The sequence below is a fragment of the Lepidochelys olivacea genome, assembly GCF_965140295.1.
Source record: "Lepidochelys olivacea isolate rLepOli2 genome assembly, chromosome: 9".
NCBI classification, from domain to species: Eukaryota; Metazoa; Chordata; order Testudines; family Cheloniidae; genus Lepidochelys; species Lepidochelys olivacea.
In genome coordinates this window covers 19492354-19507222 of record NC_140419.1, presented here as the reverse complement: position 1 = coordinate 19507222, position 14869 = coordinate 19492354, and the positions used below count along the sequence as shown (strand labels likewise).

General features: G+C 45.7%; 2 protein-coding genes across 12 annotated transcripts in view; one reads left to right on the top strand and one right to left on the bottom strand.

Moving 5' to 3' along the window:
• Window positions 1–2267: 2267 nt before the first annotated feature.
• SLITRK3 (SLIT and NTRK like family member 3) lies at window positions 2268–11275 on the bottom strand. 3 transcript variants are annotated; one of them, XM_084638149.1, is made up of 3 exons: window positions 10514–10619; window positions 5776–8897; window positions 2268–2288 (listed from the first exon to the last, which is right to left on the bottom strand). In XM_084638149.1, the coding sequence occupies exon 2, from the start codon at window positions 8877–8879 to the stop codon at window positions 6027–6029; it is 2853 nt and encodes a 950-aa protein (XP_084494275.1). In that variant the 5' UTR covers window positions 8880–8897; window positions 10514–10619; the 3' UTR covers window positions 2268–2288; window positions 5776–6026. The 3 variants fall into 3 exon arrangements, with proteins under 3 accessions (XP_084494275.1, XP_084494274.1, XP_084494273.1); XM_084638148.1 differs by lacking the exons at window positions 2268–2288; window positions 10514–10619 and adding exons at window positions 4935–5444; window positions 11194–11275; XM_084638147.1 differs by lacking the exon at window positions 2268–2288 and adding an exon at window positions 4935–5444.
• The window catches only part of LOC311525797 (uncharacterized protein), a 59312-nt gene continuing 55571 nt past the window's right edge, over window positions 11129–14869 (top strand). For 3 of the 9 annotated variants that reach the window (XM_084638154.1, XM_084638155.1, XM_084638153.1), the window contains exon 1: window positions 11522–11845. The gene's annotated coding sequence lies outside the window, so the exon portion shown is untranslated. Of the gene's footprint in view, window positions 11846–14869 lie in introns of all 9 variants that reach the window. The other 6 variants (XM_084638157.1, XM_084638151.1, XR_014712862.1 and 3 more) reach the window with 6 other exon arrangements.

Sequence of the window (14869 nt, the reverse complement as noted above, 5' to 3'; positions counted from 1 at the left end):
AAAGTGTCACTCAGGAACAAATTTGGGAATACTCCCAAGAGGGTTATTTTTACCTTTTGAATACTCTCAGAATTAAAATACGAAAATTCACAGAGCTCTAATTGTTTCAACAATATAAGCAACTCCATGTTAGAAAAACAGACAACTTTGGACAAATTGCAATTCTTCATCATGTTCACACTTGTCAGGTGCTTGAAGGAAGCTGGACTTTAGCCATAAACCTCACAACAGCTAAGGAATGGAGACACCCAGTACACCTACACATAGAAGGCCACATTTTGTACACCCTATTCACGCAAACAGTCCTACTTAAGTCAATGTGGCTACTTACTTGAGCAAGTCCTAATTTACATATCACTCATGAGTTAAGTTTCAGAGTAGCAGCCGTGTTAGTCTGTATTCGGAAAAAGGAGTACTTGTGGCACCTTAGAGACTAACAAATTTATCTGAGCATAAGCTTTCGTGAGCTACAGCTCACTTTATCGGATGCATTCAGTGGACAACACAGTGGGGAGATTTATATACATAGAGAACATGAAACAATGGGTGTTACCATACACACTGTAAGGAGAGTGATCACGAAAACCTTTTGTAGTGATAATCAAGGTGGGCCATTTCCAGCAGTTGACAAGAACATCTGAGGAACAGTGTGGGGGGGGAATAAACATGGGGAAATAGTTTTACTTTGTGTAATGACCCATCCACTCCCACTCTCTATTCAAGCCTAAGTTAATTGTATCCAGTTTGCAAATTAATTCCAATTCAGCAGTCTCTCGTTGGAGTCTGTTTTTGAAGTTTTTTTTGTTGAAGAATTGCAACTTTTAGGTCTGTAATCGATTGAAGTGAGAGAGTGAAGTGTTCTCCGACTGGTTTTTGAATGTTATAATTCTTGACGTCTGATTTGTGTCCATTGATTCTTTTACATAGAGACTGTCCAGTTTGACCAATGTACATGGCAGAGGGGCATTGCTGGCACATGATGGCATATATCACACTGGTAGATGTGGAGGTGAACGAGCCTCTGATAGTGTGGCTGATGTGATGAGGCCCTATGATGGTGTCCCCTGAATAGATATGTGGACACAGTTGGCAACGGGCTTTGTTGCAAGGATAGGTTCCTGGGTTAGTGGTTCTGTTGTGTGGTGTGTGGTTGCTGAACCCCCACCCCCCACTGTTCCTCAGAGGTTCTTGTCAACTGCTGGAAATGGCCCACCTTGATTATCACTACAAAAAGTTTCCTTCCCCACCCCTGCTCTCCCGCTGGTAATAGCTCATCTTAAGTGATCACTCTCCTTACAGTTTTCAGAGTAACAGCCGTGTTAGTCTGTATTCGCAAAAAGAAAAGGAGTACTTGTGGCACCTTAGAGACTAACACATTTATTTGAGCATAAGCTTTCGTGAGCTACAGCTCACTTCATCAGATGCACTCAGTGGAAAATACAGTGGGGAGATTTATATACATAGAGAACATGAAACAATGCATCCGATGAAGTGAGCTGTAGCTCATGAAAGCTTATGCTCAAATAAATTGGATGCATTGTTTCATGTTCTCTATGTATATAAATCTCCCCACTGTATTTTCCACTGAGTGCATCTGATGAAGTGAGCTGTAGCTCACGAAAGCTTATGCTCAAATAAATGTGTTAGTCTCTAAGGTGCCACAAGTACTCCTTTTCTTTTTGGTTACGTGCAGTAGAGCTTGAGAAACCTATGGTAGTTCAGGAGGACATTTTTTAGTGAGTTTTGTGTGCCACTGACTTAAATGTTTATAGCTAACAATACTAAATTGACCATTATTGTACATTTCTAGCTCAAAATTAAATGAACTGCAATCAAAAAATAAAATAAACAAAGAAATAATAAAATTATACAATATTCGTTCAAAGTACTTTGACATAATCTTGAATTGAAAAGGCTGTTTTCAGGCAAGCAACTCTACTGAAATCCTTCATAAACGACCCCTTTGAAATATTAACTATAACACACTTTTTTTGGCTTACAAGGACGACTTTTAGAGAAGGAACACTTTACTGAACTCAGATTTTGCATTAGGAGAAGAGTATTCATACCATTAGAAATAAACACCTTCTGTTCTGTTGATGCAGTAGGAAAGACCTTTTATTTCCCAGGCTCAAACACTTCTTGTTAAGTGGGATTTTCTTTGTAAGAATTGTGTGAAAAGTCCTGGGAAATGGGGAAGAACCCTGAAATTTAGTTATCTTCCCTTTCTAGCTAAACATTTATTATAAGCTATGACTGTGACTTACCTGGCCTTTTTTCCTTTACACCTGTAGGAAGAATTTCAACACAGTAAATTAGTGAATAAAAATAATTGTATGATGAATGTTCTACCACAAGATTCTGAGCATCAGCACATACATTAACCTGATGTCAACTACTTGTCAATACAATACTGAATTAAGCTAAAAAAAGTATTTTTATTTAAAATATTGTTCCATTAAACATCACTTATGTGAATGTGGATAATTTTATTTCATTTCATTCCTTCCAAATAGTATCAATTTTATGAATAATACCGCTAATAATGATAAATAATCCCTATTAATTAGGTTCACTCAGGTTGATGGATATGAATAGTCTCCCTTCACCAGATCAGATATGATAGACCCACTTTCGTTTTCTGAACTGGACAGTAATTTTACCATCCACCCATCCACAGCTTATCACAATAAAATAAAATTAGAATCATCATATTACACATTAGATATCACAGTTAAATATTCTGAACACTTCCACGAGAATCTCCCCCCACTGATTTCAAAGAGTTTATAATGCACAAGATAATGTTTCCTACACAATGAAAAAAATAACTCAATTTAAGCCAAAAAATTCTCTCTTTTAATACAAAATTCCATTCTCATAGAATAAATTTATTTCCACTGAATAAATATATTCCCTCACCATTTGCAGGTGAAATTGCTACCTCTATTTAAGTCAAGATGCTCTTGCCTTTTTGTAGTTTAAATAAAATATAAACATTATTTATAATGATTGGCTTACACTTTGATATGATTTATGAACACTCAGGTTTTGCTTCCCTCCCCCCCAAATGTATACAGCAACAGTCACACCATGGATTGTACTTTAACCTGACATATCATCCTCCATTTTCTGCATGCTGCAGCATTATCAATGGAATTATAATGATTATCATCAGAAGGATCTGGCCTTGCACTTTGATGTTTATTTTTTGTAAATACCTGCATGCTTTTCTAATATCCATTAAAAACAGATTAGTGCTGAATGCAGAAATAATGAAACCAACATCAATACTATAAAGGGATCTGGCAACTTGGCAGTTCATAACATTAACCAATAATATGGAGGTGATGCAAAGATTTACAGACTTTTGAAGCTGTTCCCTTGCACCCTTCTCCCCCCACCCCATTATCTCTATGGTCCAGAGGGCTACTATTGATTCCCAGAAAATGTTTTCTACTTCCTCCACATGACACTCAGAGACAGAGAGAGCCAGTACTGTGCATACCTGCCAAAGCTGTAAATAGGGGCATCCTGGGAGAACATCCGCCTTTTAAATCCATTGGAATACAATGTGCTGGGTGGAATAATTTTGTTGCACATGAGACAGGGAAGCAGCCTTTCCTGACCAGGGCAGCTGGCATGAATGTAGCAGCATGGATGTGGCACATCAGTTCATGCAAACATAGGCTCTCTTTCCTCACCCAATCCAAAAAGTTGCAACTTATGAATGGACATATAGTCCCATAACAAATGCCCAAAGCGACAAGAACATTAGATACAGGGTTTTTTTTAATGCAGTGGAAACATTTTTCAATTTACCTTGATAAACTGCCATGATTGTTGTTTTTATTAACACAAAATATATTTTTGATTTGATATTTCTATATAAAATTCATTAGTTGAGATCTTTAGGACAGGGCCTCTCCTGCGTAACTGCACGGCTAAGGAGCTGACATTCACATTCCCATTTAATTTGTTCCTAGCTTGATGTAAGGCATTAGTGACGTCTGGTGAATTACATTCAACGTAACGATTACATGCTATTAAGGGCAGACTCAGAAGTCCAAGAAGAAAGTACTGGACGGGCGGCACAACTCAGCTGCAGCCTTTGCTGCGATCGCTGGAGTTCCGGCGCCATCTACTGGCCACATTGTGTAAACCCCCCCACCACAAAGCTTTCCCTTGGCTTTTTCCGTCTGTCAGTCCAGATCTACCAGGAACAAGATACCAGCCAGTACCCTAAAAGAAAAATCCGTTTTTCTTTGGTTTTGTTCAGATCTAAGTGGGTTGTAAACTGGGTGACGCGGCAAGTCTATTTTGCAGCATCATTTTAATGACACACATTTTGTAAAATCAGCCTGACCCCCCTAGTCGTTCTGATTGCAGCAAGGCAAGGGAGAGACCCAGCAAATGTCAGCTATTGGGCCTGAGTTTCCCACATTGTTTCAGTCTTTTTCAAACGAGGGGAAAGAACATTCCAAGCGCAAATGTATCAAATATTCAAATTTACATCTAAGCCTTTCTCCACTCTCTACTTATTTCCTTTTATAATTGATGTGAATTTAAACACTGAAAAGTTGTAATACTAATGCCTTATTTTCTCTTAGGTTGTAGCAGAACTTAGATTCTACTAGCAATATTAGTAGAAGAAATTGGGTTAATTCAGCTGCTTATTTTGAAATAAAAGAAATTCTGACATAGTTACAGTGCAATGTGGAAGAAAAACAGGTTTCAAATTGGATTTTTTAAAGTCCTAAGTGGTACTGTGGCAGAAGTTGAACAGATTTTTTTCCCTGTTAACATCACACAGTGCACTGAACGGTGATTAATAAAATAGCTTTCAGGAGTAAGGTGAGAGAAGTAATCATGGGTAGGGGGAGAGTAAACTGAAATGTTAGGTTCAAGCTTTGTATCCTCTATATATCTATATGTATTTTTTTCAAAACTTTTTATTAGGAAAGCTATACCAGACGCATCACTGTACAATGAATGATTAAACATTACCTTTACAATTTATATTCACTTGAAATTACAGAATAAATATATGCACATTGTTGTTTGTATCTTTGTGTGTGTGTACGTGTGTGAGAGAGAGAGAGAAAAAACATTAAAAGTGCTTCCTACAAAGCCGTTAGTGATAGGTACCCAGTAATTTATTTATTTATTTTTGTATAGTTGTATGGGTCTGTTTCAATAAGAAAGTGCGGATGTCCTCCAAAAACTCATGGCGTCATGAAGTGCAATTGATCATCCCCAGGTGTGTGTGCGTGAGCCACGTGGTTACATCCAATGGGCTTCTTTGTTTCGGATGACTTCACACTGGAAATGGAATCCCCCCTCCAAGAGGAGAGGAGGGGAAGGGCGAGCGGAACGGAAGGGGAGCCGATCGGAGCGGCTAGGGACCCGACCGGCGGCTGGGGTGGGGAGCTGCGTGGACGCGTCTACGTGTGTGTGCATGTGAAAGAGAGAGACAAGAGTGAGAGAACATTCGAATAAGACCCCCGCCCCACCCCCCTCTTTCCCTCTTGCAGTTTCCAGGCATGCAGCAAACTGCATTTGATTGTTTTAAATAAATGTACAGGATCTGTGCCATGATGGGCAAGAAGAAAGAAAGCCACAAAATGCCATCACCCCCTACCCCCCCCCCCAGGAAAAAAATATATATATAAAGTAAAAAGTTTACTGCAACGGAAAAAAAAAGACATAGAATTTACTTAGTTAGGATCAATACAAAGATCCCCGTAGTAATAATAATAATTAATAATAATATACCTTAGACATGGCACAGTCAAAGTCTCAGTTTCAGTATAAAAAAATAATGATTAACATCTGCTGGCAAGTCTGCGAAGGCACTTCATTGATTAATGATCTGAGAACGGCCCTTCCTCCAAACACACACATCTCTGGTGGGGGAGAGCACACAGCTGTATTCTCTATTCTCAGCATGCGGTTGCACGGGGGCTGGAGAAGGGGGGGCCGGGGGCGCTACTGGAGGGCGGGGGGTGGAAAGAAAAGCTCTCTGGTCAGAACCTATAGGTTGTCTTCTCCAGGACTTCGAGGTAATCCGGCTTGGTTTGGAGTTTGGCCCTTAACTCGAGGTATTCGCTTGGGGGGGGTTGGTCTGTGAAGCCCTTGCCGGCCGAGAAGAGAAGGGTTTCTTTCAGCCTGGCGTCCTGCTGGAGGTCCGGGTACTGCATGCCCGGCGGGTGGACGTGCAGTTCCTTTAACTTGGGCACCGTGCCGTAGAGGCAGTCCACGAAGCCCACCGTGCAGGGCGGCGGCGGCCGCTCTCTGTCTAGCCCGGCGCCGGCCGGCGGGAAGAGCAACACCCCGCCGTTCTTCTCGTGGGGGAAGCCGGGCGGGGCCGGCGCCAGCGCCAGCTCCCCCGCCAGCGCCAGCCCGCCGCCGCCGGCCGGGTGGTGGTGGTGCTGGTGGTTGGCGGCCACGATGGTGTTGAGCTGGGAGCTGGACACGGCCAGGCTCCACTCCTTCTCCTTCTCCAGCAAGGTCCGGTAGTGGGTGCTGTTCTCCTGGTGGCCGGGCTCGGCGAACGGATCCCCCGTCCCGCCTCCCCCCAGGCGCTCGCCGGCCTCGCCGCCGCCGCCGCCCTCCTCCCGCTCCGCCTCCTCCTCGCGCGGCTTGTAGATGGGGTTGTTGCACATGTGGGTCACCGGGTGGGGGATGTAGTCGTAGACGTGCCCCGCCGGGTGGCCCTTCTCCGGCGAGGCGCCGCCGCCCGCCCCCCGGCCGCCCTCCTCGAAGAAGCGGTGGCACTGCATGTGGATGCCGCTCAGGTCCCCCGCCTCCGGCCGCTTGCTGCGGAAGGGCAGTTTCTTGCGCCGCCGGCGCAGCACGAAGGCGAAGAGCCCCGCGGCGATGAAGACGGCTGAGAAGAAGAGGACCAGCAGGCTGAGGATGAGCACGGAGAGCGGCACGGCGGCGGCGCCGGCCGGGGAGAGCTCGTAGGCCGAGGGGCTGGTGGGGCTGGGCTTGCCCCCGGGCGGGGCGGGCGAGGCGGCCGCGGCGTGCAGCAGCTCCGGGCACAGCGCCTCCAGCTCCACCGAGCGCACGTCCCGGCGGGTGAGGTTCTCCGGGCTGGCGCACAGCACGTCCCCCACCACGATGACCGAGCTGATGGTCTCGATCCACTGCTTGAGGGGCACCAGGTCGCAGGTGCAGTCCCAAGGGTTGAGCTTGAGGTCGATCTGCACGATGGCGTGGAGGTGCTCCAGCACCCCGGCCACGGGCAGGTAAAGGAAGTGGTTGTTCCTCAGGTTGAGCCTGGCCAGGGAGGTGCCCGCAAAGGCATCGGTGGGCAGGGTCCGCAGCAGGTTGTCGTTGAGGAAGAGCAGCTTCAGGTTGGGCATGAGGCTGAAGGCCGCGGGCTGGATCTCCCTGATCAGGTTGTACTCGAAGTACAGGTAATGCAAGCTCTGCAAGCCCCTGAACATGCCTGGAGTCAGCCTCTCGATGTCATTGCCGTTCAGGTACAGGCTTTTCAGGTTAGGCAGGTTAATAAAAGCCCCATCCTGCACGTAGGAGATACGGTTGTTCCCAAGGTGTAACAGATCCAAGGAAGAAAAATTCCAGAAATCCGAGCGGTAGATTTTCTGTATCAAATTGCCGCTCAGGTACAATTTCTTGGCGTTCAGGGGCCTGGGCAGAAGCTCGGAGATGTTGTGAAATCCTCTCTCCTTGCAATTGACCGTCAGGCCCAAGTCGTTGATGTGCAAACTACAAGAGCACCCAGTAGGGCATATGATGGGAATCGGGGGCCTTGTCTGGTAGGCAGCTATAGGAGGCTGGTTTGGCCCAGGATACAGGCCTCGGGATGTAGGGGGAGGTTTGGGCACTCTGGGCTGCTTGGTGGGTTTGGGCTGCTTATTGGATGTTTTGTATTCAACAGAGGAAGCAGTGAAATGGAAGGAGGATAGCATGGAAGAAGGCTTCGTAGGCCATGCGTTCTCCTTGCTAGATGACAACTGAGGAATCCCCAGACTGGCCTCGACTTCGGAGTCAGACAGCATGGGGCAGAGTTTACTCCTTTTGATTTCCCTCAGGTCCTTACCATGGAAGTGGAAGGGGGTCTCACAGGTTATGTCTCCCACAAGGGCAGTGTAAGGTATGCGCTCCAGCCAACTTTTCAGCTGCACAATCTCACAGGTACAGTTCCAAGGGTTCTCCTCCAGCTGGATTTCCATCAGGCTCCTGCCAATATGGTCCAGCATCCCTCGATAGGAAAGGACTTTTAACCTGTTTCCCCGCAAGTCCAAATGAGTTAAAGACACAGATTTAAATAGGTTGGTGGGAAGCATGGGGATAAGGTTGTCATTTAAGATCAAGACTCTCAGTTTGCTCAGATTTCGAAATGCCCCACTTTCAATCCGTTTAATGACATTGTAATCTGCCTGCAGATATTCCAGACTTTCCAAACCCAGGAAAGTGTCGTTTCTGAAAATGTCTAATTTATTCTCGTGCAGGTACAATCGCTTCAAAACTTTGAGCCCAATGAAGGCTCCTGTCTGAATGTCCTGCAGTGCATTGTTCCCAAGGTTAATAGACACAGCATTGTTCAAATGAAGAAAACTGTTTGTGTATAATTTCCTCATGGAATTCCTCTGCAGATAAAGTTTAAAAGGTCTTGACCACGACTCCGTTATCTGACTAATATTTATAAATCCTTTATTGTCGCAATGTATATGGAAAAGGCTCTCTTTTACTTCACAGTAACATGGATCAAAGCAGGGCTCGTCAATTTCCTCTGAGTCCTCTATCAAGGGAATTGGTGTAGTCCATGCTAGAGCAATTGTGCTTAGAAGAATTACCCACAACATCCTTCCTTTATGAAGAGTCTCTGCTGTGGAAGGTTTCATCATTTGTGGCTGATTACAAAACTGTAACAGAAATAAGAATGCAGAATTTTAGTATTTAGTCAGGTCACTGTTCTTAATAAACTCCGTTTTTGCTAGACTTTTATTAGGCTCCTGGAAAGTTCAGCAATTTTTGGGTAGACGTTCAAAACAAACTCTAGCAGTGCTTGATGTTCAAGGCTGGTTTCAGACTTAAGAGCTATAGAAATCTCTAATCATAAGATGCCATATTTTCCCTTCCCCTATGATATTTAGTAAATGGCATCTATAATGAAAACAGCATGCACATACCATATAGCAAATGAACATATAGACTGAGCGTATTACATATATACATATTTTTCACCACATGACCAGTGTTTAGAGAAACACTAATTTGCAGGCTTACCTGTGTGTACATCATAACCTGCATTAATTACAGGAGAAAATATCAGTGGGTATCTTTCACCAGCATCATGCTACATCCTTTAGATATACACATACACACACACACAAAAAACCCTCCCAAAGTTGCTAGATTGCAATGGTCCAATATCCAGTGCACCAGCTCAGTATATTCTATATGGAAGTTTGCAGGAATTTGCAGGGTTTGTAAATGTCCCTGATCTAACAGTTTCCTTTAGAAATTCTCACAGTGTCTTTAATAATGCTTAACAACCTTGATTTAAAATAAAACCTCCCACTTCCAGGTACACTGATGGATTAATGCTATTGGTATATTATCAGATAAATACATACTACATATTAGTCATTTTAGCTGATTAAAGCATTTAGAGATGATTAATCTTTCTAAAGCACATGCCCATGCGATCATCAGATCTAAGGCGAAGTGACAGCTAAAGAAGCATTTCGGATTGAAATGCTCAGCCTGGTTTGGATTATTATATTTTGCGCCCCCAGGACCAACCAAGAGACCCGGTTAAAAAGCTGAAAGTGGAAGAAAAATACCTTGACACCAGCTGATAAATTATCTATTGTACTGTCTACCTTTCAAAAAGAAGACACCATTCTTCTCCAGTCAAAGGAAACAAATACTGTACTAATGAGATGCAGCTCTCCAAGATACAGTTTCCCCCCTTCCTTTTGCCAGATATTTCAAATGTTTGGGGATAAATAAATGTTAATGATTATGATAATAATGGTGATGCAGCCCTTCTTGAGTCAGTGAAATACCAATTGAAAATGTCCAGAAAGATCGTTAATTTTAATCCTAATTTATCAATAAAAATGACCTTTTTCTTTTGCCTTACCCATGTACAGCTAGAGAATTTCCCCCCACCCCCTTTCCCCGCACAAACTTAAAATCCGAAAGACGCATTTAGGGACAGAAATGGGAAAGGAATACAAATCCTTAGGATCAACTTGCAAATAAAACCCTCAGCTGTAGGAAAGGGGAGAAAAGAGAAATATCCTGTGCAATTAAAATCATGATCTAATTGTGAAGAAGGGGGAGAGAGAGAGAAAGGAGAGCTATATTGCAGTATCCGTCAGTCCTCTCTGTCTCTCTTGCAAAATAGCGACTTAAGTTCTCTCTGTTCTGCAAGGGCTATAATAAAAATGATGGGGGGGGAGGGATAATGGTGGTGGGGGTGTCTTTGAAGCTAGGCAGAAAGAAGAGGACCCAGAACGCTTGTACTTACCGATTTGCAGGAGAGATTTTAGCACATCTAAAATAAATAAATAAATAGAATTTTTAAAAAGCTCGAGTTTAAGGATTGCTGGTTTCACTCTCTCTCTTTCTCTCTCTCTCTCTCTCTGTACTCCTGCTGAGGCTGAGGCAAAAGGAGAGGAGGGGGGAAAAAAAAAAGAAAAAAAAGCAAGCAAGCCTGAAACGTGCTGGGAATGCAATGAGCCCCTCAATGAGCTTCTTTAGGATGCAGAGCGGCTGTTTGGCACACTCAATGGAGGAGGGAGGAGAAGGGGGCTGCTGCAGGCTCCCAGCTCTGCTGCTGCTGCTTTCTCTGGGCACCAGCACATCGTTGGGAGGGAGGCTCAATCACAGCGGAGAATCTCGGGCTTCTCTCTCTTTCTCTCCGTGTGTGTGTGTGTGTGTTGTTGTTGTTGTTGCCCTGGATCAGGCTTTTCCACGTCATGAAAATGAGCTTCAAGAAGGGGAACAAATGAAGGGGGCGCGCTTGGCACCAGGTCGGGGGCGCGCATTTGGGAAGCCCTGACTGTACAGTTTTTTTTTCCGGGGGGGGGAGGGATGGGGGATGGGAAGGTGGGGTGGGGGAGGAGTGGGAAATAATCAGACTGGGGAAAGCCGAGAAGAACGAGGAAGGAAGGAGCAGCCGCCAGAAACGAGCCACGGTCCCCTCACCCCAACTCTCAAGGAAAAAGAGCCCCCGATTGCCAACTGCAAATTCCAGCAAGGCGCTCGTGCTGCGGGTAGATCATGGGGAGAAGTGTCTCTCTGGGCAGCTGCCCCCCAGACAGGGTCCTCTCCGCGCACAGACACTGCTGCAAAAAGCCAATTGATTAGTTTACGCAGAGCCGTAGGTAGCCGCTCTCCATCACACCTGGATGTCCCAACGTGAAAGCTCGGGAAGCCCCAGCCTGGGTGACTTGAACAAGGTGGCTCCTCTGCCCTCGCATTTCTTCGCTCTCTTTGATCCCTTTGCACCACGAGCGCCCCCCCCCCTTTTTTTTTTATTGTTGTGCTGCAACTCAAGCCTTCAATCTTCCCCAGGATCCAACAGCCTCCTGCTCGCTTCCAGCTTTAAAAGGAGGCAAAGCAAATCGCTGGGAAGAGACCCGGAATCACTTGGGTAACAACGGCACATTTTGCATTCTGTCACCGAGCAAGGCATCAAAAGCGAAGAGGAGGATTTAACTCCTTAACGGCCGCAAGATTTTTCGGTCTGGCTTTGGGCGTGTGTGTGCTCGAGAAGAAAATCATGCCCGATGCTGACTGGATCCGGGAAGAGAATACAACTCAGCTGACATCTTTACACGACAGAGGCAGCAAGAAGGTAATACAGTTTTGCTGAGAAACCGGGGCGAAGGAAAGTGACACTGTGTGGGCGGGAGTAGATTATTTGTTAGTGAAGAGCTACCAGCCGGTAACAGATCACAAGGAGGGAGCGCCTTGCAGCTGAGACTCCAGACTCTGTCCAAATTTATCCTTGGATGAAATTTAGCTGGCAAGATCGGTTGTCAGGGCGAAGTTCTTTTTAAGCAAGAGAGGGGCTATTGGGTCAGTAATGCACGTCTCAGTCCCTGTCTGTGCATTTCAAAGATCAAATTCTGATTTTTTCCCCCAGCGCTGGGCAACGTAGCTAGGGCAGGGAGATGCAATCCACCCCGTACACTTTATTGCCCAGGTTGGGTTGTGGTTTTTTTTTCACTCCTTCAGTTCGCACACCCATGACATGCACATACATGGGAGACACACTCCACATTCACCAGGGATGGGGCTCGCTCCCTAACTTGAAATGGGCATGGCATTCTGCCCTCCACCTCTGCTGGGAGTTGCAAGCGAGCCTCCAAGCAAGTGGCGAATCTACCATCCCTTCTGGAAGCCACGAGCCCCTGGGTCCGGAGAGTCACAGCAGCCTTAAACCAAACCTTTAACATTGTTATTCTAACAAGTCCCCCTCTCCGCTCCAAATGTGTGGGTAGGTAAGCTTGCCGGACAGAGGCTTGGCTGGAATCCTTGAAGAGGCAGCAGGTTGGTAGAAAAAAGTTAGTAGGCAAGAAGCCCGGCTGTCAGGAGCACAGATCACTCACTGTCGACTCCCAAATAGGAGGCTAGTGCCCACTCTGCTAATAAGGCCAAGAGCTATCCATATTCCTTTACCACCTCCTCTCGCCCTGACCGCTCCCCATACCTGTCGGATCAGTAACATCCCCCATGTTATTTTAAACATCTCAAGCGCTCGTTAAACTTATTCAATATGGAAGCAGCACTACTTGCTAATTAAAACGCTGCATCATTTATTTGCAGGAGCAAAATCTGGAGCCGTCAGGCGACATGCACTTGATACCTCTAAAAAGGTCGGGGGAGTGGGGGGGAGTGGGAAAGTGAAAACAGTTTTATTAGATCTCTAAAGAAATAAGAGGGAAGAAATACCGAAGCAGATTGTAGGAGAATGTCTGTTATTCTTGCCAGGGGTCTCTGTTTCGCAGCTGCCTTAGCGACGCACTGGGGTTTGAAATACATTCACAAAAGGTCTGTATTTTTGCCCACACCACGTTGCCATATCAATAGATCTTTTCACAGGCCGCTTGCAAGTACGGAACACTGCAATCAGGCGAAGTTATCCTGCGCTAATGATTTTTATTAGGAAAGTAGCAAACGATCGCGGTTAGCACCGATCCATGTGGAGTGCTAAAAGCTTACCGAGATTTGCTCTGAAAGGGTAGGCGACGTCAGGCGAACTCTTTAAGATGTATTGCATCCCTAATGCCATAACCTTGTACTTTCACTCCCCCACCCCCACCCCCGGCCAGCAACTTCCAGCAATGGCACCAAAGAAGGCTTGTAATCCGTTTAAGTGGTTCTCCCCTCAAGTTTTGCAGATGAATTGGGGAGGTGGGGGCGGGGCGGGCGGGGGGGTGATGGTGGTTGAATACAAATAGATAAGCATTGCATGGCGCCTACGGTATCACAGTACAGAGCGTTGTGAGCCAAATCTTCCCAGGTTCAATCGCTGTCGGGTCGAAGCTTCCAAGGACACCCCCTTTTTATTTTAAATCGGAGTCCTCTCGGATGCAGCAGTAAAGGATTTGGTCCCCAGGAGTTCAGCGGTGGGCTGCTGCTGCTGCATGTCTTTCCCCCCTCCTGATAGGATGTCACACAGTGCAATCCCTGCCTGGATCCGCCCTGAGTCCACTGGAGCTGGGATATCTCCCTTCAGCCCCACTGTATCCTTTACCCGTGTCCCGCGGGTGGGTGGCTCCAGCTACTTTATCCCAGCACCGACCCGGCGGCGAAATGGCACAGAGGGGGGAAGGAGGAGGGGAGGACAATCCCTAGGGTTCTAGATGCTAAAAGTCTGCAATTTCGATGTAGGGTACTGCAGTCAAATCACAAGGCTAAGGATGGCAATCAACCAGCGTGGGGAGCAGCGTGTCAGGTAACAACTCCGCGCTGCTTGGCTAGGGGGATCTTCAAGGAGGGAGGGGAGATTCCTTAGAAGAGAGACAGAGGCGCCTTCCCAGACAGACCTGCTTCAAAAGTGCTACTTAACGGCCACGAATTAACCGAGAAGGGGATTCGATGTTATTTATCAGCGGCTGTGACTAGCCCGTGCTAGAGAGATTGTTATGAAAAGGAGAACTTCTCGTCTGGGATCGGAATCATACTTACCAGATCCGTGTTTAGCTCCTGTTCCAACACAGTGAGAGCAGCGACCTCTCTGATGAACTAGAAACAAGGATCACCACACCCCCCCCCCCCCGCACAAGAATTTCAACCTTACCTCCCCCTCAATACAGGGAAATGGAAATCGCCCAGAGGTCATTTCATAAACATCTCAGCCCAAGCAAAGAAAGGCAGAAATGCTTTTATGTTTCTGCTTGTTTGGTCGACATACAACCTGCTCAGCACAAGATCCGTGTTCAGGGATTGGCAGGAGAATATGGCAGAGCGATGTAGCCTAGACTGGGACCTTCCCTTATCCCTTTTTAGTATTTTGATTTTGACTGGTAAATGAGCTGCTTCCTTGCAAAAATCGAACCCAGTCCTAGGGCTATAGACTCAGGTAAAGAGCATCTGATCTGATCTGTGTGGAGGTTGACTGATATCTATTTGCAGCGTATTCTTTCACCTTAGCTGCAGCAGGTAAAATGCCCCCTTGTTAAAAAAAAAACAAAAAACAAAAGAAGAAGCCCTGGACAACTTTTATGACAAATTAGAGAAGGGTACTTGAACAATGATTGCACCTTTTTGAAAAGTACCATTGCAACATTACATTTCCACTGTATGCGACCATTTCCCCCACTGCAGTCATTCTAATGCAGTCATTTAGTGCTTCATTCAATCTGCAGTGTAA

Bases quoted from the DNA above. Each gene is read 5' to 3' on its own strand.
- SLITRK3 (XM_084638148.1), bottom strand. From the start codon at position 8,879: ATGATGAAACCTTCCACAGCAGAGACTCTTCATAAAGGAAGGATGTTG.